Source organism: Cydia strobilella, chromosome 11 (genome assembly GCF_947568885.1).
Source record: "Cydia strobilella chromosome 11, ilCydStro3.1, whole genome shotgun sequence".
Lineage (NCBI taxonomy): Eukaryota > Metazoa > Arthropoda > Insecta > Lepidoptera > Tortricidae > Cydia > Cydia strobilella.
In genome coordinates, this window is record NC_086051.1 from 4,614,108 (window position 1) to 4,635,644 (window position 21,537).

General features: G+C 41.8%; 1 protein-coding gene across 1 annotated transcript; it reads left to right on the forward strand.

The window, feature by feature from the left end:
• The first annotated feature begins 3,141 nt into the window (after positions 1-3,141).
• LOC134745343 (uncharacterized) lies at positions 3,142-19,712 on the forward strand. The gene is made up of 12 exons (XM_063679363.1): positions 3,142-3,666; positions 3,815-3,907; positions 9,240-9,326; positions 10,783-10,920; positions 11,613-11,721; positions 12,122-12,264; positions 12,559-12,736; positions 12,982-13,158; positions 15,844-15,946; positions 16,216-16,306; positions 16,815-16,992; positions 17,696-19,712. The coding sequence occupies exons 2-12, from the start codon at positions 3,818-3,820 to the stop codon at positions 17,722-17,724; spliced, it is 1,323 nt and encodes a 440-aa protein (XP_063535433.1). The 5' UTR covers positions 3,142-3,666; positions 3,815-3,817; the 3' UTR covers positions 17,725-19,712.
• Positions 19,713-21,537: the final 1,825 nt, after the last annotated feature.

Sequence of the window (21,537 nt, forward strand, 5' to 3'; positions counted from 1 at the left end):
TGGATTGGTTCCCGTTTGCAAAATACGTCCAATAGGTAATGTAATATTGTTATGGAGAGTCTAGAGTGTTCTACTAGGCTACTTTAATTGCGCATTTATAAATATTTGCGCATATAAAATTCGCATTTTTGGAGGAAATTTTCATATTTTTACCTTTTGTGCACAAATTGTTACACATTTTTAAGGTTTAGACCTATGTTCGTGTTTTTTTTCTATCGAGCTAAAGTCAAGAAATCAGAGGGCCTACCGCGAACCACGTTCGACGTGTTGCCTCTCTCTCGCACTTCTAAATTCGTACGTAAGTGTGACAGGAGGCAACACGTCGAATGTGGTTCGAGGTAAGGGACTTAAGGGTACAGTACAGCACAGAGCGCTGGTCGTGCTCATTAAGGGCCCTCCACACTCATGCACGAATCACGGCGCGAAGCCGCGAACGCGAGTGTGGAGTCGATTTCGCAGATCTGCGATGCCGCTCCACACTCGCGTTCGCGGCTCCGCGCCGCGATTCGCGCACTAGTGTGGAGCATACTTTAGGAAGGCTTGTGATGATAATGTCACTTAGAAATAAGCTACACAATGGTACTTATTTGTACAAGTCTCAATACACTCAATAAACCTCTCATGTAATTGAGGATCGTTTTCTTTTCTACGCAGGTACAAGGTTGAAGTTGAAACGGGACTGTTTCTACACTACCATGCGTGCACGCGCGGCATCCCTGGTGCGCCGGGTGCGCGGCAGTCCCAACAGCATTCTGCGATTGATAGCGGACAGGGTTGACTGTCCCTACTTGTCACACTGCGAGGGATTGCATTCTCCCGTTAGTGTTATTTTGTTTTAAATTTAAGTCTAGCTGTACCTACCTACTAACCCCTTAGTCTTGTAAGTGTTACTAATAAAATGTGTCTTGGTTACATGAAATAAATGAATTGAATTGAATTGAATTTTACTTTTTGAGTTACTTTACCTACTGCTGTGCGGCGTTAGAGCGTGTTCACATTGTCCGATCCGATATCAGTTGTCGGAAGGGAGTAAAATATAAGATATATGTGTTTCTTTATATTTATTTATAGGTACATTTAATAAATCATTATTACTAAAAAACGATAAATAACGCAAAAAAGGCGGACTTAATGCCAATGGCACTCTCCTGCAGCTGTTTTTGTCATACTGACTACGCGGATGTAGGATCCTACTTCCGATATCGGATCGGACAATGTGAAAACGCTCTTACTTTAACAACGCACCCACCATAGGTTAGGAACGATCTCAGAAACAAGAAGTAGGGGAGAGTGGGATAATCCCGGAGTGTGAATAATTGCGGATGTTTACGTGTTAAAAAATTCTAAAAAAATAAAACAAAGGGCCATAGTTGTGGTTAATAATTGCGTCTAAATATTTTCTATAATGTCAATAACCATACAGAGGAAAACGGGGACTACGTTTGTATGGAGAAGCGGTTGTCTAGGTACTTTCGTCTTAAGACGAAAACGCCTACCGATACAAACTAAGTCCCCATTTTCCTCTCTAGATATCGACATAGTGGCAAATATTTTTACACAATTTGAAGTAAATTAGAGGTCGATAAACTAATTTTTTTTAGATTTTTAATTTAATAATTAATTTTGAATTTAATTTTGAAATACCTACTACTAAACTAACTCTGATATATCAGAGTTAGTTTAGTAGTAGGTATTTCAAAATTTGTATGGAATTTGTTTTTAGCTTTTATAATAATAATAAAAAATCTAAAATAAAGTCAAACGAAGGGGCATAGCTATGATGGCTAATGGTTAATAGGTACCTATAAGTACATCTAATTGTGTAAAAATATTTTCCATAATGTCAATATCCAGTGAACAAAATGGGGACTATGTTTGTAGTTTGTACGGAGTAGCGACCGTCCACTAATATGCTCGTTAGACTACCTATAGACGGACGTAGAGATAAACAGCGACACCATGGCCATCCCGTCGCCATCCCGCCGCGCCATAAGCCATCCGACACCATTACCCTCTTTACACGCTGGCCCACCTTAGTGGGCCAGTATGATAGATGATGGCCCATCGTACCTACAGATTTTTAAAGGGTCGGAAATGCCCATGTGATACGCGATACCCCAGCCCCAGAGTTGCAAGCGTCCATAGGCTATGATAAGTTGAGCTATTAGGCGAGTTGCATCTTGTTTAGACTAGTAGTAAAATTTAATAGTTATTAGTTTGTGTACTTACCTGCGATTTTGCAACAACTTCAAGAATTTTAATATTTATAAAATAATCTTGCTAGAAGATGACCCTCTTAAAAATGAAATATCTGTGCACCTATTATGTAATTGAACCGGCTTAAGTACGACGTTATGTCAACTTAATAATTATCTATGCAATCAACGATCATTTCATAGATGGATTTTAAAGATTGTTGGAGGGTAGTTTTACATTTACCTACCTACATTTATGTCGCAATTTAATCCCCTTAAAATCATTGAAAAATCCAAATCTTAAAATGAACTAAGTAATGTTTATTTTACCGTTTTAAACAAATGCATGTAACCGTTACAAGCTAAGGACAGACCGTCGTCGGCCGCGCGGCTTCGTTAAGTATAAAAATCAATAGCATTAGTAAGTTCGTTCGTACAAACGAATTATACGATTCTCTTAGTGTGCGTCCATGTCGGTGTGCGGAAAACAAAAAAAAACCACCAGCGAAAATTCTTGTAATAAAAATCAATCGGAGCGAGGAAGGCGCCGCGCGGGGCGCCGACTGGTCGGGCGCTCCCCCGCATATCTACAACACAACTCTATAGTGCATCTACCTCCTGCCTCCCCGATTTATTCCGCGAATTCTACTTTACACCTCTTCCTAAACAATCGAAAAACTTTCTCCGAAACGCGTAGTTTTGTAGCCTTGAAAGCTTTAGATTTCAAAAGATCGCTTGGAAACTCGAAGCGGGGGGACGACGGGGCGAAGTCGTTTTGTTTTTATTTCTTCGACGAAAAAAATAACGCCGCCCTGCAGCGTCCTAAACATGCGCCACGCAGCTACGCGGGCCCGGCCGGGTGTGTGCGGGATTCACTTTCATTTGCGACATCCCATCCCGAAGGTCACCGCGCGGCAGCGGATCCTGACCGTGTTCTAGGTAAGTAAAGTTCGTTATTCGCGCCCTTTTCCCACTTTTATCGCGTCCGTGTTTTACTTCGTCCTTCGCAAAGACGGTAGACTTTCGCGCACGTGTTTGGTGTCCACGGTAACGCGGGGAGAGGGTTAACCGCGCAAGTTTTATTCACTATTCCCGCGCCCGCAGGTGTGAGTGGGTACTTGTGTCGCCGTCCGTCACGTGTTCAGATAAAGTTTTGAAATTTACGCGCCTTAAATACGTTACTATCGGAGATATATGTGGGTAGCTAGTTATACTTAAGTTTGCGAGCGTCCCGGCAAAAACAAACAGAATTAAAAAAGCGCTGGCCTTGCGAGCGACAGAAAGGGAGGGAAATTAACTTCGCACTCTTCATTTGTGCACCAATCGAGAAAAAATTCAATAAAGCTCGCTTCCTTTTGTCTAATTGCCTATGTATACGTACTTATGCCGACTGTTCGATTGCTGCGACATTTAGAAGGAAAATGGAGCATTTCGCTGTATCGCCCGCGAGGGCCCGACCTCTCGACAATAGGTACTTTGTCTAAATTACTTTTCTTTTTGTATTTTGATTACACTTTAAAATGCAAATTATGTATTTCTTTGAAATTTTATTGTTTTTGTGATCTTTATTAAACAGCGACTGTTTTACAAGAAAAATATTAAATTTTTGTTTATTGCAGGAAATGCCTGGCCGCGGTTTTCCGCAGGTCAAGCACGAACCGACCTCCGAAGACGACGACTCGCAGTACGCACACGGCTATCTTACCAACCAGGTATACCAAACTATGCTTTCCATATCATAAAACATCAACAGAATATGTATGTATATATAATTATGTATCCATTAATATAAATATCATTCGGTACTTATGAGATGGTCGCTACATGCCAAAGAGCGTATCCTGCTAAAGAATCTCATTTTACTTTAACTTCTTTTATGAGGGTAGTTTTTAGGTGTTAACGCCAACATCTATTCTATAAGTCATTCGTGTAAACAATTTTCGTTTAAGTAATAAGTAGTATAGGTATACCTATACCTACCAAACAGACGGTGATGAATTACTTACAACATTTTTGCTATCGGAATTTTTTGACTCGGATCGGTTTTTATCAAATCGCGTTTGTTGGCGTGTTTTTAAAACACATCTATTAATATTATCCTTCAACATCAACTTTTGCAGCCTACCAAAATTAGGTACAAAGGATTAAATTAATTAAAAAGAAACAGATGTTAACAAATTGGTCTAATAACTCTAAATTTAAAATTTTGGTAATACCAAGTAATACCGACTAAGGAAAGCGACTACGAACAGAGAACCCGCCGAGCTGGTTCCCGGCACAACGTGTAACCAAAGAGAATTAAGTAGACATAGAGTGCTCACTCCATACATCAGTTTTGTTACCAACAAGTTAAAAATAAGACTATTATTTTCGTAGTCGACATCTAGCGGAATTATCAGTAGGTACTGCTACTCGACACTAGATGTCACTGTGTTGCGACTGACGAAAAGTGTATCGTATTGCCAAAGATAGATATTATCATGGTATAGTATCTCTGAAGAGGAGTAATGTAATGCTGATAATAATGCCATCTCTGGGTTATGCTGGACATATATTCCTCAGCCGTGGTGCCCTGCTGAGCTAAAAAGCGGTATCTCAATTGAAGATTGCATGCAAATAAGTACCTTAAATTTGAATCATAACGTTCCATTTCCAGTTCATTCGTTTTTGAGATACCGCCTTTAGCATAAGGAGGGCTGAGTGTGGCTAGATATCATTCTTGTGTGTAGATAGTAGAAAACAAAATATACCAAAACAAATATTTAAGCAGGTAACTTAATCGTATTTAATTAAATCTAGAAGAATATATTTTAATAAAAAATGTTTTGATAGTGTTACTAACCTTACGTTGCAAATGAACTAGGAAACAAAATAAATTTGAAACGTAAAAGTAGTTTTTTTAATATGTAGTGCAAACACCGTACAATGACAGACTGACGTATTTAGACGAATAAAAAAACCACATGACGTTTGGTTTGACGGGAAATTTTGAAATTATTTCTAAGTTGTTTTTTAATATGAATTCCGTTTAAACATATTCTTGGTCAGATTTATGTTAAGATATTAACAAACAGCGTTTCTTTATATCACAACCAACCTTGTAAGTTGTGTTGAGTTGTGCTCTTACTCATTCAACCAAACCAACGCAGGCAAGATGAAAAGCAATGCCGGCCGGGCCGCGCCGAATCTGTGTACCTTCTTGTATGTACATCGGTATAAGGGCAAGGTAAGTAAATTTTCGAGTTTATAATATATATATACCTCCTGAACATTTATTTATTATTTCATCTTTATCAAAAGCTTTGATAGAGGCTTCGGGTAAAGCATATTTATGAAATGTTGGCGATGGAACATGGAACATTGTAACATTTCAAGTAACAGCCGTTGAACTAGCACCATTCTTAGTGCCCGTAAGGCCCGTCATACACGTTGCTCTGATTATCATAATTAAGATACTATTTTCCGTGCCTAGGTCTTAATCTGATAAATCAACTACAACCTGCCAAAATTAGAAAGACATACATCTACTGATAAAATCCAACCACAATACGTTACCTTTGTCGACATTTTACATGAATAATATCCCGATTCACTGATTTCTTGTTACCTAACATTAAATGTGACAATAGCACACCCTTAAAATGCATGCTCAACACTTGTCCTGTTTCGCTGTAAAATAACCTTTTTATACTTTTGATAACATCTTAACTGTTAATATATTTTCAGGTATTAAAAAGCTTTCAGAATAAAGTTGCGACACGGCAGGTATCGTGCTTTTCTTCGATAAGTTTTTCGATGTTGTCAATGGCAATTTCAGTGAACCTAAAAAAGGAAAATCTACCTAATCTAATGCGCTGTAACACCCAGATCACCGCACCACAAATTGTGGATAAAAAGCTTGAATGTTCTCAAAACTATGAAATATGCGACAAAAATGGATCTAAATTAAATCAAAAAAAGTTGGATCAAACTATTGAAGCTTTCCAAGTTATTTTGGGATCAAGAAGAAGAAATGAATTAGGTTGCCTCTAATTATTGTTTAAAACATAGTCAGGAAATAAATTGTTACATACTTGCTGTTAAGTTATTTTCACGGAAGTGCGCTTAAAGCGTCGCTGTATTTGCATGTGTCTTAGTTACTTGGAATGGAACGTATGTAAATAAGTAGGTACTTATAAATAATATATTGTACTTGATTCAACATAAGTTTTCATTTATTTATTCTGAAAAACTGATTTATGTAGTTTTCTAAGCAAATGGAAATTGGTACGACAAAGATTACTAGATAAATCAGTTTCCAATATTAAAGTTGTTACATGTAGGTAAAGAACCCATAAGTACGTGTGTGTGTGTGTGTGTGTGTGTGTGTGTGTGTGTGTGTGTGTGTGTGTGTGTGTGTGTGTGTGTGTGTGTGTGTGTGTGTGTGTACATGTGTGCGTGTTTACTGCATATACAGTCTCATTAGTTGAGAGCAGGACCGCTAGGGGCAGCACTAGTAGAGACGTGAACGTGAAATGTCCGAGAGTTTCTTATCTATTACAGTAATAACATATACTAATCTATGGATATTATTCCGTAATAGATGGATACAGTGTAAGGAAAAAACGTGCCTCGAAAATCACGAAAATTTTATTCTCTATCAGATGGCGCCACTACCTTCAGCCTACTCTCGTATAGAGGGCGTTGACGGTTTCGTTTGTTATTTAAACATTTTAACATATATCAGTGAAAGAACATGGGTCAAAATTTACTATGACAGTACCGCGCTCTATTCTATTATATCCTCTTTGGTAATGGTATTGCTCAACAATTTACAACTAATATTATAAGCGAAAGGAAATAGAGTTCCGGTTAATCCGGTTATAATATTAGCTGAAAATCAAACTAAAAATCGATAAAGCCTTAGATTTTTCGTTCGTCGCGACATCTATTGTCGAGTAGCAGTACCTACTAATAATTCCGCTACTTGACGCTAGATGTCGACTACGAAAATAATAGTCGTTTCGCTAACAAAACTGATGTATGGAGTGAACAGAGATTGAATTGAGAGAGTGAATTAAGTAGACATAGATATGTTGGTGTATCTCGCTAATTAAAATCCATCTAGAATCATCGCTGGTGAAACACGTAACCTTATACCAGAAACCGCAACCAAATCGGCTGTCGTTTTGGAGAATAGATATTTGAGAACATCCATTCGTGTGCAGAAACACACATACAGGTTGTTACTCTAACCTAAATGTGTATGGGCCGATTTTTATATGGTTTTCGATTTTTCTTTGTGTTTTTGGATCGGGGTCTCGTCTAGCATCCCGTCAGGGACGGTCGCATCATTATTTATTATTAGTTAAATCGCGACGGCTTGCCGGAGAGCGATTTATAGAATCCAGATTGCAATATGATTACGCCCCGAGTTACACACAATGTTTTTCATCACACTTGCGATACAAAACCGGCGAAGTGCGAGTCGGACTCGCGCGCGAAGGGTTCCATACCATAACGCAAAACACAGCAAATAAATCACGTTTCTTGTATGGGAGCCCCACAAATATTTATTTTATACTGTTTTTAGGGTTCCGTACCTCAAAAGGAAAAAACGAAACCCTTATAGGATCACTCGTGCGTCTGTCTGTCCGTCTGTCACAGCCTATTTTCTACGAAACTACTGGACCAATTAAGTTGAAATTTGCTACACATATGTAAGTTTGTGAAATTAACTTTAAACATGGGGGCCACTTTTGGGGGTAAATGAGAAAATTAAAAAATAAAAATTTTCAAACTATGTCGTGTTATATATCAAATGAAAGAGCTCATTGTGAGAATCTCAAATATATTTTTTTTATAATTTTGGGATAAACAATTTAGAAGTTATTCAAGAAAATAGGCAAAAAATGACCATTTATCTCCGAAACTGGTTCTAAAATTTTGAATAAAATACACAAAATAGATCTTTACCTATAGATTACAGGAAAACCTATTAGAAATTGCAGTCAAGCGTGAGTCGGACTTAATTTCTTAGATTTTGATCCGACGCCCACGGGCCCACGCCCAAGACATTTCACTTACGTTTCACATAAAAAATACATTGTTTAAATTGTGTAATGTACGGAACCCTTGGAACGCGAGTCCGACTCGCACTTGGCCGGTTTTTAGTAGGTATTTGTTGTTATAGCGGCAACAGAAACACTTCATCTGTGAAAATTCAACTGCTTAGCTACACGGCGGTTCATGAGATACAGCCTGGTGACAGACGGACAGACAGACAGATAGCGAAGTCTTAATAATATAGGGTCCCGTTTTTACCCTTTGGGTACGGAACCCTAAAAATTAAGTATAAAGACAAAAAACTGTTAATTATAATACTAGAAACTTCAAAACTCCCTAGAGTAAACGCTATTTCTATAGTTCCCGCTAAGCCTGCGTGCAATTCCACATTTACTGAGCGAGTGTGATGAAAAAACTTTCAACCCCATCTTCAATCTGTAACGCATCGTATGTTTCAAATTTGAAACAGGAAATGGCGGGTTAATGTACAAAATTCTTCCTGCTTAGCGTCCTTACTTTAGACCATAGAGTAACTTATACTAGAGCGGTACTGTCATCTTTAGACTAGCCTCTGCCCGCGATTTCTTTCACGTAAAAGCCGTGAGACCACAGATTAATAAATAGTTGGGTGAAACTGTCCGCACCCCCGCTCCTCCTTTAGTTCTCGTACCCCGCAAACCTCAACCCTAACCAACTCCTATTGCATCCTTTAGGAAATGAATTTCGAGATAAAAAATAGTCATATCGTATGCTGCCTGCAATACGGTCACATCTCAAAATTTATGACAATTGGATATATAATTGGAGATTGGATTATTGGAGATTAAATCTTACTTCGGAATTTAAAAAATAAGTTTTCCTTAAAAATTTTGATGCACTGGTCGTTTTGCAGGCACTATTACGCTATGTTGGCTATAGGTTATAAAAAAATAAAAAATTTAAATTGGCCATAACTCGTATATAAACTGTATTTGTAGTATAATTTTGTGTGGATTTCAGATACGATCGTCGCTAGAACTCCATCCAGTGAAGCTCGAGGCCGATATAGACGACAATGCGTCTGCGCATATATTACGGCACTTACAGGTACTCTACAATGCTCAATAATTATAATACAACTCACATTAAATTTAGTTAATATATTTCAGAAAAAATATACTATACTAATTATATTATATTATACTAAAATACAATAGGTACGAAGTACGAAAACAGTTTTCGTTTGAACTTGGAACGCAGTTCATTAGGGAACGACCAATATTTACATATAGGGTCAGAAAGGGGTTAAGCCAAATCTCTCCAGGGGGAGATGGAGGGTCTCGGCAAATAACAAGTATTTTTGTAAAAAAAAATGATATTACGAGAAAAAACGTCTCAAGAACTCGAGAAAATTATTAAAAACCCTACCTATATGCGTTAATCTTTTTATGATGCAATTGATGCATGACAAGTGTTAGCGCCGTTTCTTATTCGTAAGCAATTAATGATGCAGGAAAACTTTATCTATCTAACAGGACGTCTTTCGGACGGCTGATATTATTTTTATATTTTCTGTGGCTGAAATGATGATGATGTTAAGAGGCCGGTGTCGATTTTAGTCGCAAAAATGTAAAATTGATAGATTTAGTCCGTGAAATTTTACACCTTTTGTTACCTAATTGAAATAACAAGTACTGGTTTCTATTAGCACGTCTTCTTATCTTACCTTTTATCAGATCAGTTTTTTGAAAACAGACTCACTAAATTAGTAATGTTGCTTTTCTGATGGACGTTTAGGTAAACGCGCGTAAAGCACTGATTTTGTCGCTCTTATTTTTAAATTTCATAAAGTTTGGACTGCTAAACATGGTAATTTTTATATTACACATATTGTGTACTTGACGTTTATCGGACTACATTTTTATTATTATGACTTTGAAGTAGTGTAAATGAAAGTTAGACGAAATCAATTTTCTCCAGAAATTACTTCAAAACAAGTGACAATTTCTCTGAAAATCGACTTAATTTTAACGTAATTTTGATACTTAAACAATTTACAACATTTGCTGAAACTATTCTTATACATCAATTTGTATAACTTACCACCATGATTTTTTGATGAATTTTTAAAAACTGCCCCTTCTCTTCATGCATTACCGGTGACGCACGCTCGCGACCTCATTATTAAAAGGCAAGATGAGAAGACGTGCTAATAGAAATCAATACTTGTTATTTAGATATTACGTAACAAAACGTGTATAATTTCAACGACTAAATCTATCAATTTTACATTTTTGCTCCAAAATCGATTACGGCCTCTTATTAAGTAATTATCCCTACTATTAATATAAATAAATGCGAAAGTAACGTCTGTCTGTATTACCTTTTCACGCTTAAACCGCTGAACCGATTGCGGTGTCATTTAGTATGTTGATACTCGTATAGTTTGAGGCCCGTGGAAGGAGGAAATAGGATATTTTTTATCAATCATAATTCCACGGCCACGCAGACGAAGTTGTAGAAAGAAGCTAGAAATAGTATTAAGTGTGACAATGGGTGTCAGGGTCCGGAGAGTCTGGAGGAGCTAGCGCCGCCGGCGCCGGCAGGCCCCGCCGCCACGCCGGTCGCCGTCAAACAGGAACCCGCCGAGCCCGCCGTCATACTGGAGACCCTCGCGCCAGCACCGCACTCGGACACGCTGGTATGTAGTAAGGAGGAGGAGGGTTGTCAGGGTTCGGAGAGTCTGAAAGAGCTAGCGCCGCCGTCGCCGGCGGGCCCCGCCGCTACGCCGGTCGAGGTCAAACAGGAGCCCGCCGAGCGCGCCATCATGCTGTAGATTAGTTTAGATAGTAGAAATTAATAAAGTACCCATTATCCATTATATAACCTTGTACAAAAACCTCGTTCTCCTCTTGAATAAACTGTTTGCTGTGCCCTACAGGGTGTCATGTTGTACACAATTCTATGTTAAGTATAGGTTAAGATACAATGTGATATGCAATAAAGATTATGAGTATGAGTATGATTCTCGCGCGGACGTTACTCTTGAATACGTTGTTACCCTCTCTCTGTATGTTCCCTCATGAGCATGACTGAAGATCGTGATCATCGCAGGATAGTAATACATATTTGAAGTGTATTAAGACGCCTCTTTACAGAACTTTAGGTCTTCAATCGATCAGTCCGTCTCGTCTGTGACCGTGATTTGCACCCTTGCCTTCTATTTAAGTACCGTTTATCCGTATAACCCTTTACAGTTTTTTTCAGAATCCCATCTCTCCTTTCCCCTTCATACTGTGTGACCGAAATAATGCTATATTATAATTCGTTGGAGGCACATTTTGGAGGATTAGATTTTTGGTTGTGTCTTGTACAAAAATTGTGTATTTTCAGGGTTCCATCCTCATTGATAGACATAAGACGCTGCCAGGCGCGAACGATGCAGACTCCATGGATTTCATGCCTCTCCTTACTGTTAAAGACGAACCTCTCTCTGAAGGAGGTAACTGTTTAACCAAATAATATTTGCTAACTAAAACTGTCTTTGTACTTAGAAGTACAGAAAAAAGTGTTTAAAGCAAAATTCGTAATGACCTACCTAGCGCCAAAATCGGGAATCTGCCTTAATTCATCATTAGATTCATTAGGTCTGTGTTCAGACTTTGTTAAGTTGAAGTTATTTGGCTTGCACTTCTGGGGTACCTCTCATTTTATCTATTCAATAGAAGACCTTACAGAACTTTATGGATACAAGAAACTAAGCAGTTAAAATAATAAGAAATCGCGCGGATTTATCATCTCAAAGCAAAAACCAGCCAAATCAGTGTCACTCCGTCAAATATGTAGAATCCTACATATTATTTGTTCTGAGAAAATTTTAATTAAGTATTTACATTTTCCAGAGCAACACCACCTGAGTGGATCAGACACGAGTGATTCCAGCACCCAGCCGGAGCCGCCTCGCGGCAGTCCTAAGAACTGGACGCAGCAAGACATGGAACTGGCATTGGAAGCCTTGCGGACGCACAATATGAGCCTCACTAAAGTAAGCCACTGATCTGAATTCATGCTTCATTAATACGTTTATATATTGATAATAACACACCTGAGATCTTGGGTACGAACCCCAGCTCGAACCAATTTTCTTGAAATCAATATAAGATCATTTTCTGTCGCTCTTGCAATATTTTCCTCTCTCCCGGTATCCTCCTGGGCTGGAAGCCTGGAAGGTAAGATCGCAGTCGCTTTTGTGCCACCACTAATTCTTGGAAGAATTAGGTTGGTGGTTAGGTACCACACGTATCTACTATTTATATTTTATCTCTTCTACGTTTTCCAGGCATCGGCCACATACGGCATCCCGTCAACAACGCTGTGGCAGCGCGCGCACCGGCTCGGCATCGACACGCCGAAGAAGGAGGGCGCGTCCAAATCCTGGAGCGAGGAGGATCTTCGCGGCGCTCTTCATGCGCTGCGGTCCGGGGCTATTTCTGCCAATAAAGCCAGCAAGGCTTACGGTCAGTTTGTTTTGGCGTTTTCATTTCTATACGCAGTTTTGAGCAGAGGAACCGAGAGGGTATGTGAGGGCGTTTCAAGCTTCTGTACAATTCCTCGGTCTCGGTGCGCGAAATGTAGCTAATAGTCATGCAGAAATTTATAATCATCCAGGGTTCTGTCAACTTTTCCTTCCTTTGGCATGCTTGAATCATGCCATGTGTAGGAATTTTTGTTGATACCAATAAAATGATTGTGGTATCGACAGGCATTCCAAGCAGCACGCTCTACAAGATCGCTCGGCGCGAGGGCATCCGGCTGGCGGCCCCGTTCAACGCGGCGCCCACCGCCTGGCGCCGCGCCGACCTGGAGCGCGCGCTCGCCTCCATCCGCTGCGGGGCGGCCTCGGTGCAGCGGGCGGCTTCGCAGTTTGGCATTCCTACAGGTGAGACAGATATATATAACCACCGCCTGGCGCCGCGCCGACCTGGAGCGCGCGCTCGCCTCCATCCGCTGCGGGGCGGCCTCGGTGCAGCGGGCGGCTTCGCAGTTTGGCATTCCTACAGGTGAGACAGATATATATAACCACCGCCTGGCGCCGCGCCGACCTGGAGCGCGCGCTCGCCTCCATCCGCTGCGGGGCGGCCTCGGTGCAGCGGGCGGCTTCGCAGTTTGGCATTCCTACAGGTGAGACAGATATATATAACCACCGCCTGGCGCCGCGCCGACCTGGAGCGCGCGCTCGCCTCCATCCGCTGCGGGGCGGCCTCGGTGCAGCGGGCGGCTTCGCAGTTTGGCATTCCTACAGGTGAGACAGATATATATAACCACCGCCTGGCGCCGCGCCGACCTGGAGCGCGCGCTCGCCTCCATCCGCTGCGGGGCGGCCTCGGTGCAGCGGGCGGCTTCGCAGTTTGGCATTCCTACAGGTGAGACAGATATATATAACCACCGCCTGGCGCCGCGCCGACCTGGAGCGCGCGCTCGCCTCCATCCGCTGCGGGGCGGCCTCGGTGCAGCGGGCGGCTTCGCAGTTTGGCATTCCTACAGGTGAGACAGATATATATAACCACCGCCTGGCGCCGCGCCGACCTGGAGCGCGCGCTCGCCTCCATCCGCTGCGGGGCGGCCTCGGTGCAGCGGGCGGCTTCGCAGTTTGGCATTCCTACAGGTGAGACAGATATATATAACCACCGCCTGGCGCCGCGCCGACCTGGAGCGCGCGCTCGCCTCCATCCGCTGCGGGGCGGCCTCGGTGCAGCGGGCGGCTTCGCAGTTTGGCATTCCTACAGGTGAGACAGATATATATAACCACCGCCTGGCGCCGCGCCGACCTGGAGCGCGCGCTCGCCTCCATCCGCTGCGGGGCGGCCTCGGTGCAGCGGGCGGCTTCGCAGTTTGGCATTCCTACAGGTGAGACAGATATATATAACCACCGCCTGGCGCCGCGCCGACCTGGAGCGCGCGCTCGCCTCCATCCGCTGCGGGGCGGCCTCGGTGCAGCGGGCGGCTTCGCAGTTTGGCATTCCTACAGGTGAGACAGATATATATAACCACCGCCTGGCGCCGCGCCGACCTGGAGCGCGCGCTCGCCTCCATCCGCTGCGGGGCGGCCTCGGTGCAGCGGGCGGCTTCGCAGTTTGGCATTCCTACAGGTGAGACAGATATATATAACCACCGCCTGGCGCCGCGCCGACTTGGAGCGCGCGCTCGCCTCCATCCGCTGCGGGGCGGCCTCGGTGCAGCGGGCGGCTTCGCAGTTTGGCATTCCTACAGGTGAGACAGATATATATAACCACCGCCTGGCGCCGCGCCGACCTGGAGCGCGCGCTCGCCTCCATCCGCTGCGGGGCGGCCTCGGTGCAGCGGGCGGCTTCGCAGTTTGGCATTCCTACAGGTGAGACAGATATATATAACCACCGCCTGGCGCCGCGCCGACCTGGAGCGCGCGCTCGCCTCCATCCGCTGCGGGGCGGCCTCGGTGCAGCGGGCGGCTTCGCAGTTTGGCATTCCTACAGGTGAGACAGATATATATAACCACCGCCTGGCGCCGCGCCGACCTGGAGCGCGCGCTCGCCTCCATCCGCTGCGGGGCGGCCTCGGTGCAGCGGGCGGCTTCGCAGTTTGGCATTCCTACAGGTGAGACAGATATATATAACCACCGCCTGGCGCCGCGCCGACCTGGAGCGCGCGCTCGCCTCCATCCGCTGCGGGGCGGCCTCGGTGCAGCGGGCGGCTTCGCAGTTTGGCATTCCTACAGGTGAGACAGATATATATAACCACCGCCTGGCGCCGCGCCGACCTGGAGCGCGCGCTCGCCTCCATCCGCTGCGGGGCGGCCTCGGTGCAGCGGGCGGCTTCGCAGTTTGGCATTCCTACAGGTGAGACAGATATATATAACCACCGCCTGGCGCCGCGCCGACCTGGAGCGCGCGCTCGCCTCCATCCGCTGCGGGGCGGCCTCGGTGCAGCGGGCGGCTTCGCAGTTTGGCATTCCTACAGGTGAGACAGATATATATAACCACCGCCTGGCGCCGCGCCGACCTGGAGCGCGCGCTCGCCTCCATCCGCTGCGGGGCGGCCTCGGTGCAGCGGGCGGCTTCGCAGTTTGGCATTCCTACAGGTGAGACAGATATATATAACCACCGCCTGGCGCCGCGCCGACCTGGAGCGCGCGCTCGCCTCCATCCGCTGCGGGGCGGCCTCGGTGCAGCGGGCGGCTTCGCAGTTTGGCATTCCTACAGGTGAGACAGATATATATAACCACCGCCTGGCGCCGCGCCGACCTGGAGCGCGCGCTCGCCTCCATCCGCTGCGGGGCGGCCTCGGTGCAGCGGGCGGCTTCGCAGTTTGGCATTCCTACAGGTGAGACAGATATATATAACCACCGCCTGGCGCCGCGCCGACCTGGAGCGCGCGCTCGCCTCCATCCGCTGCGGGGCGGCCTCGGTGCAGCGGGCGGCTTCGCAGTTTGGCATTCCTACAGGTAGTAACTAGTGTCTACGCCAATTCTTGGGATTAGTTGCCAAGCGGGCTGATGCGGGTTGAGCCGTGGCAAAAAGCGGGGACGATGCGAGAAAGATGATAATTTAATATGGATTTTAATCGCATGTTACTTGGTAATTTGCAGGCACGTTGTACGGGCGATGCAAGCGTGAAGGAATCGAGCTGTCACGGTCTAACCCTACGCCCTGGTCCGAAGACGCAATGGGGGAGGCTTTGGAAGCTGTTAGGTAAATTTTAACGTTAGAATGCTTGCTTACTTAGCAAAATAATATATTTCGACAAAGGCCCGGAGACAGGGAATCTTCAGCCGAGTAGGTATACTATAAAGAGCCTTGCCAAGCGGGGCTATTTTATAAACACAGGGCCGGTCCCTATCCCGGTCGTAGTATGTACACTAACTATTACAGTCTTTCTCAAGAAAATCCGTTATTTAAAGTACATTTCTAAATTCGATTTCCGACAAATTAACCAACCTGTTGATTTTCTTTCTTTTCAGGGTAGGACAAATGTCAATAAACCAAGCAGCGATCCATTATAATCTGCCTTATTCGTCACTGTACGGACGGTTTAAGAGGTGCAAGTATCAAGTGAGTATTGGCATTATTGGAGGTAGCCTAACTGGAACTATACCTACGGAGGATCCTGGTCCAGGGGATCCTCGACTACAAATGTCTACACCGATAAATATCCAGGACTACTTCATAATGTCGGCTTATTCCGAAAATAACCCATAATTCCATCATATCCATTTTAGGAATGACTCGACATTCGGACATTACTTATTAGATATTTCGAGTTTTCATTCACTCCTGACCTGCTGACACGTCAGCCGAAAGTAGGAACGCAGTTATCATTATTATATGGCTTACCTAAGAAATATAGGTTTCAGAACTTTCAGACCAAATAGTAGGTTAGTACAATATTGAATAAGTCTCCAAACTTTTTGATCAAGCCTTCGGCTCTCCCACTTCCTTTCTGCAGGAGATTAAGGGCGTAATAATTTGGAGACCTGGCGTAGTGAATTGTTCCGTATAAACTAGTGAAAAACTGGCAGAAAATTGGTTTTTACTTAAGCTTATGCTCATTGTATTCCAGAGTCCCCAAGCAATGCCTCAACAGAACATGCCGGAGATGGAGATGGAACCTCAACAAGCCCAAATGTACTATCCGCACCAAGTGCCAATGCCTGAGGAATATCATCAGAGCTACATTGTAGAACCCGAAGCCATGCATGCCCCCGTCATTCAGGAGCCCTATGGGATGTACTATCAAGGTAAGCCGTCTAAGTTGATACTTTAGCAATCATATTGCTTGCTGCTGAAAGAAAACAAAATAGCTCTAAATACGATCAGCTACGTTTATGCAATGAGGCAGGATTAAGCTTACTAAGATATGGCTGGATTGAGGATACTTTATAAAAGTTATAAGAAATGAAATTCCCTACTTTTCCACAAATCAACACTAATACTTGGATTTTGTAACTCAAATGTAATTTTATTTTGTGAATTCGGTGACGCCAATTTATTTCGTTGCCTGCACATGATTTCGGAGTAGGTACTTGGATTAAAGACTCCCTTTATGTTCAGATAAAGTTATCGTCTTCTCGACTTTAAGTAAAAGGAGCTTAATGCTTTAGTGTTAAGTTTCAAATAAATGGCGCAGTCAGAAACTTAAATAGACGTCATATAAAGGTACGAAAGTAAAAGTGACCAAATCCTTCAGTGCGCGCCTCGCGTTGGGATCGAACCAGAGTCCCGTATTCGCGGCAGACACCATAACTAAGTACCTACTAGGCCATTCAGATCACGGCAGAACCTGTCCGTTTTTTCCCCTGTTAAAGAAGGCGATTTTGGGCGCTCCAAAAACCATTGCTCCATTTGCTCCTAATTATTCTGGCCCTAAGTGCTTAACAAAATCGACTGTCTCCTTTGATTTGATTCCTTTGGTGTATACAATTATTCTATTTCTGTCTGTAGGTTGCAGCAGCGGTATCGCGACGAGTTGAGGGTACAACGCCTCAGGAAGCGAGGGCCCTTGACATTGCGCTTTCTGAGGGACGTACTTATTAGTCCAAGATTTTAGACTTACAGAAAAAAATAGGGTATGGTATACCCTCCGCACATGATTCTACAATGTCGGGAGGGCTGTCTGTTGCCAGTGCCAAGCAATGGAGTGCAAAAATCCATACGTTATGCTATGCGTACCTAGTTATGCCTGTGGCCGCTGCAGACACATCTGATATGCACTGAGGTTTTTCAGTCTTCCATCTTTTAAATTTAGTGTTTATGTCAATAACCATGCAAGCGGTGACCCCGTCTCGCAATACAGTTCAGTATTTCCATTTAAAAGTAGTGTTATTATTTCTAATTATTGAACGTTATTATTTATAATTGTTGAACGACGCGCTCATCATTTTATGAACAGTAATCAACCTGAACGAGTACATGATAGTCATAGTGTAATTTTAATATAAGGTATAAGAAACGAAATACGTAAACAATGGCAATTTGATTAATAATGTAATTTTCGGATAACAACGTTTTAGCTAGCATATTTTTATAAAGGCAATTTTTTTGATTAGCTGTTATTCTGTCTGTGAATAGGTCACAGATAGAATTCTAAGCATGGATTATATAGAGATTCTTAATACGGACATGTGGGTTGTGGGATTTCGCTATTCTGATAACACATCGCAGACGCAATTGGAAGTCAGGAAAAGTATTATTGATCAGACAGAACTGACAGATATTCTTCCGGAATTCTATACAGTAAGCGCAAATCGCGTTTGTGCACATGTTTGTTGGTGCGCATGTTCGCGGAATTACATGAATTATATTATTTTACTTTCGAAATCTTTGTTTGAAAGTTTATATTATGCGTTTACAATTAATTAATCGTCCCAAACTAAGGGCTCCGAATACTAGGACCTTTAAAGTTGTTATTAAATACGGGGTTTAAATAATATTTGTACGAGAACATAAATCTCAGTATATATAGGTAAAGCCTGCTGGAACTGTCCATTCGACAGATACCTAGTTACGTAAAGGTCTTCCTTGTCTTGCTCTTGTTATTGCAAGCGAAATTCCCTGTGATAGAGGGAGAAAGTCTAAACGTAGCAATTGTCTTCCAACTTTTTGAAACAACGACCTAAGTTTGTTTGCCTAATCGAACCCTCGAACCGTATGTAAGGATCTTTATACCACCGACTCTCCTTCACCAATTCACATTATGTCATCTTTATCAACTAATAACTTGAATGATTAAAATCATCACGGACTTATAGCAATATACAAAAATTTACGCATTTTAATTCTCAATATATTTTTCTAATCTAATCTTATTGTTAAGCTTCGAACAAACTTCCGAACCGTTAGTTATGGTGATAATTAAGTAGGCGGGTACTAAATCCTAATTAGAATAATAACATAGGGAATGATGCCTAATAGTCATCAAATAAGCTAAATCTACTGTCACAACTCTTTTTTCTGTGTGATTTTCTATGTTTATTATTCTAGGGAAAAATTAGACTAGAGGGATCTTTCAGCGAATGATAATGGTTAGTGATATTCCTGTTTTCAAGTTATTGTTATAATTGATTTTGTATAGGTTCTTAGCGAAGTAGACTGCTAGAATAGTAGGTACAACTGCCATTAATATACATAATTTACCTATACTATACATATAAGTAATAATAAATAGCGGTAAGGCAAGGGTACGAGTATGTAAGGGCCGAAATGTATTAAATTGGTTGACCTCTTCTTTCATCGACAATTGTTTCATAAAATGTAATGTTTCGCAGAATTTTCATTTGATAGAAACTTTTTTTTTCAAACACTAAACTTTTTAAGTACAGCTAAAAGCTCATTGTGTAAAACCCATTAGGTCTAACAGAAAATTGGGTTAGGTTGAAACTGCGACCCTTTGTGAAAAAATATGTTTTCTATGAAATGAAAATTCTACGAAACATTACATTCTATGAAACAATTTTCTGCATAACAATTATATATAAAAAGTTCGTAGTTTTCAAACAGTCCCCTTTCGGCTTATCCTTTGTCTATTGTTAAATGAAACCGCACGTGCTACTTACTAGCATAAAAAAATGGTATGGCCGTTTTAACCGGTTATTCAATTACCACTCTATGGAGATTGCAATAAGGTTTAAAATGAACTAATGGGAAAACATATTCCTTAGCTGTGTGGTCTTTGCGGTTACTGAGTGCCGGCAAGTCGAACGCTAAAGAACCAGTCTAAAATGTGTCATCGATATGCGTAACAAAGGCGCGTTATCGGAGAGCGCACTTACACTGGTTTTTTTAGCGTTGGACTAGCCCGCGCTCGCCACGATGCACGAACCAGGTAAGAGACAGGGTCGGATTGCGATTAAAACATTTTGATGGATTCATGACAAGTATGTATTTACATATTTAAAACAAACAATAATAACATTTTTTTACTAATCAGTTAAATAATAACATTAGATAATAATCCGTTTTACAAATAATCAACTATTAAAATATTCCTCTCTAATGTTACAGACTAAAAACTAAAACTATATTTAACAAAATGAATACATATATGCCCTTTTTAAACAATATCGGCTTTTTTACAATATATAGGTATTACAGACAAATTTTTAATAAACTAAAATAACGTTTTTTTATACAATGTAAATAATAAACAACCAGCCAAACAGTAATGAGTTATACATACATACAATATAAATTACTAACTAAAAATATAAATAAACATGCATTGGTACAATATAAATAAAGATGTAGATATATTCAATTAATAAATAACAAAAATCACGACTACTTTTTTTAACTAGTTTCTTCATCTTCGGAATCTTCTGTCACATTCATTATGACAGAGGGGTGCCCATAATCTCGTTTCATTTTCTTTTCAATCTCTACAACATGCCTGCAGCAATTTTTCCATTGGCCACTAGTGCTGTTGACGATGTCTCTGATGTGTTTTAGCACCGCCTCGCTAAATTTGGGATCAGTGTTTCTTTTCCTGACACTTGTTTTCAGATTACCCCACATTAATTCTATGGGGTTAAGTGTGCAGTAATATGGGGGTAATCTTAGCACTTTACAATTATTTTCTTTCGCCATTTCGTCTACATAATAAACTTTTTCGAAATTATGTTTCTTCAAAATAGTTAATAATTCTTTTTTAGTGGCTTTAGCAGGGTAACTAGCATCAAATTCAAACCACAAAAATAATAATTGGGATCTTGAAATGATAGTAGACGAAATGGCGAAAGAAAATAATTGTAAAGTGCTAAGATTACCCCCATATTACTGCACACTTACCATTAAAATGTAATACTTACTCATAATATTACCTTTTATAAAAAAATATTACAAGCCTATTGAACAAAAGTTGAATCAGATAGATGTAGGTAGGTATATGTATGACAATTTGCAATTTGAAAGACTATATTCGTAAATTAAATTTTCGCTCTGTGCATGACTGTGGCGTCGCCCTAGTGGGTGTGGGACATATTGCTTATTTAACAGTTGGCAGCCGCTAAATTGTAAGAAGATGTCGTCCCACGAAAGTTCATATTTTCACCACGTCGTGCGTTGGCGTCGCTTGTCGTCTCTAACCACCAACTTCATAAAGCCGATACGTTTTGACATAGGTAGTTTAAATAAGTCTTCTCAGTGCCGGATTAAGATCTACAGTAAAATTCTTGATTCAACTTTTGTTACGAAGACTCCAGTTACACTATTCTTTTATTAGGTACTTTTATCATCTACCAATACAATGTAAGTGTAAAGAATTATAGCAAGGAGTCGAGACAAAAAAA

Bases quoted from the DNA above. Each gene is read 5' to 3' on its own strand.
- LOC134745343 (XM_063679363.1), top strand. From the start codon at position 3,818: ATGCCTGGCCGCGGTTTTCCGCAGGTCAAGCACGAACCGACCTCCGAA. The intron at 11,722-12,121 runs GTAACTGTTTAA...TACATTTTCCAG, and splicing joins CGAACCTCTCTCTGAAGGAG to AGCAACACCACCTGAGTGGA. The intron at 12,737-12,981 runs GTCAGTTTGTTT...TGGTATCGACAG, and splicing joins TAAAGCCAGCAAGGCTTACG to GCATTCCAAGCAGCACGCTC.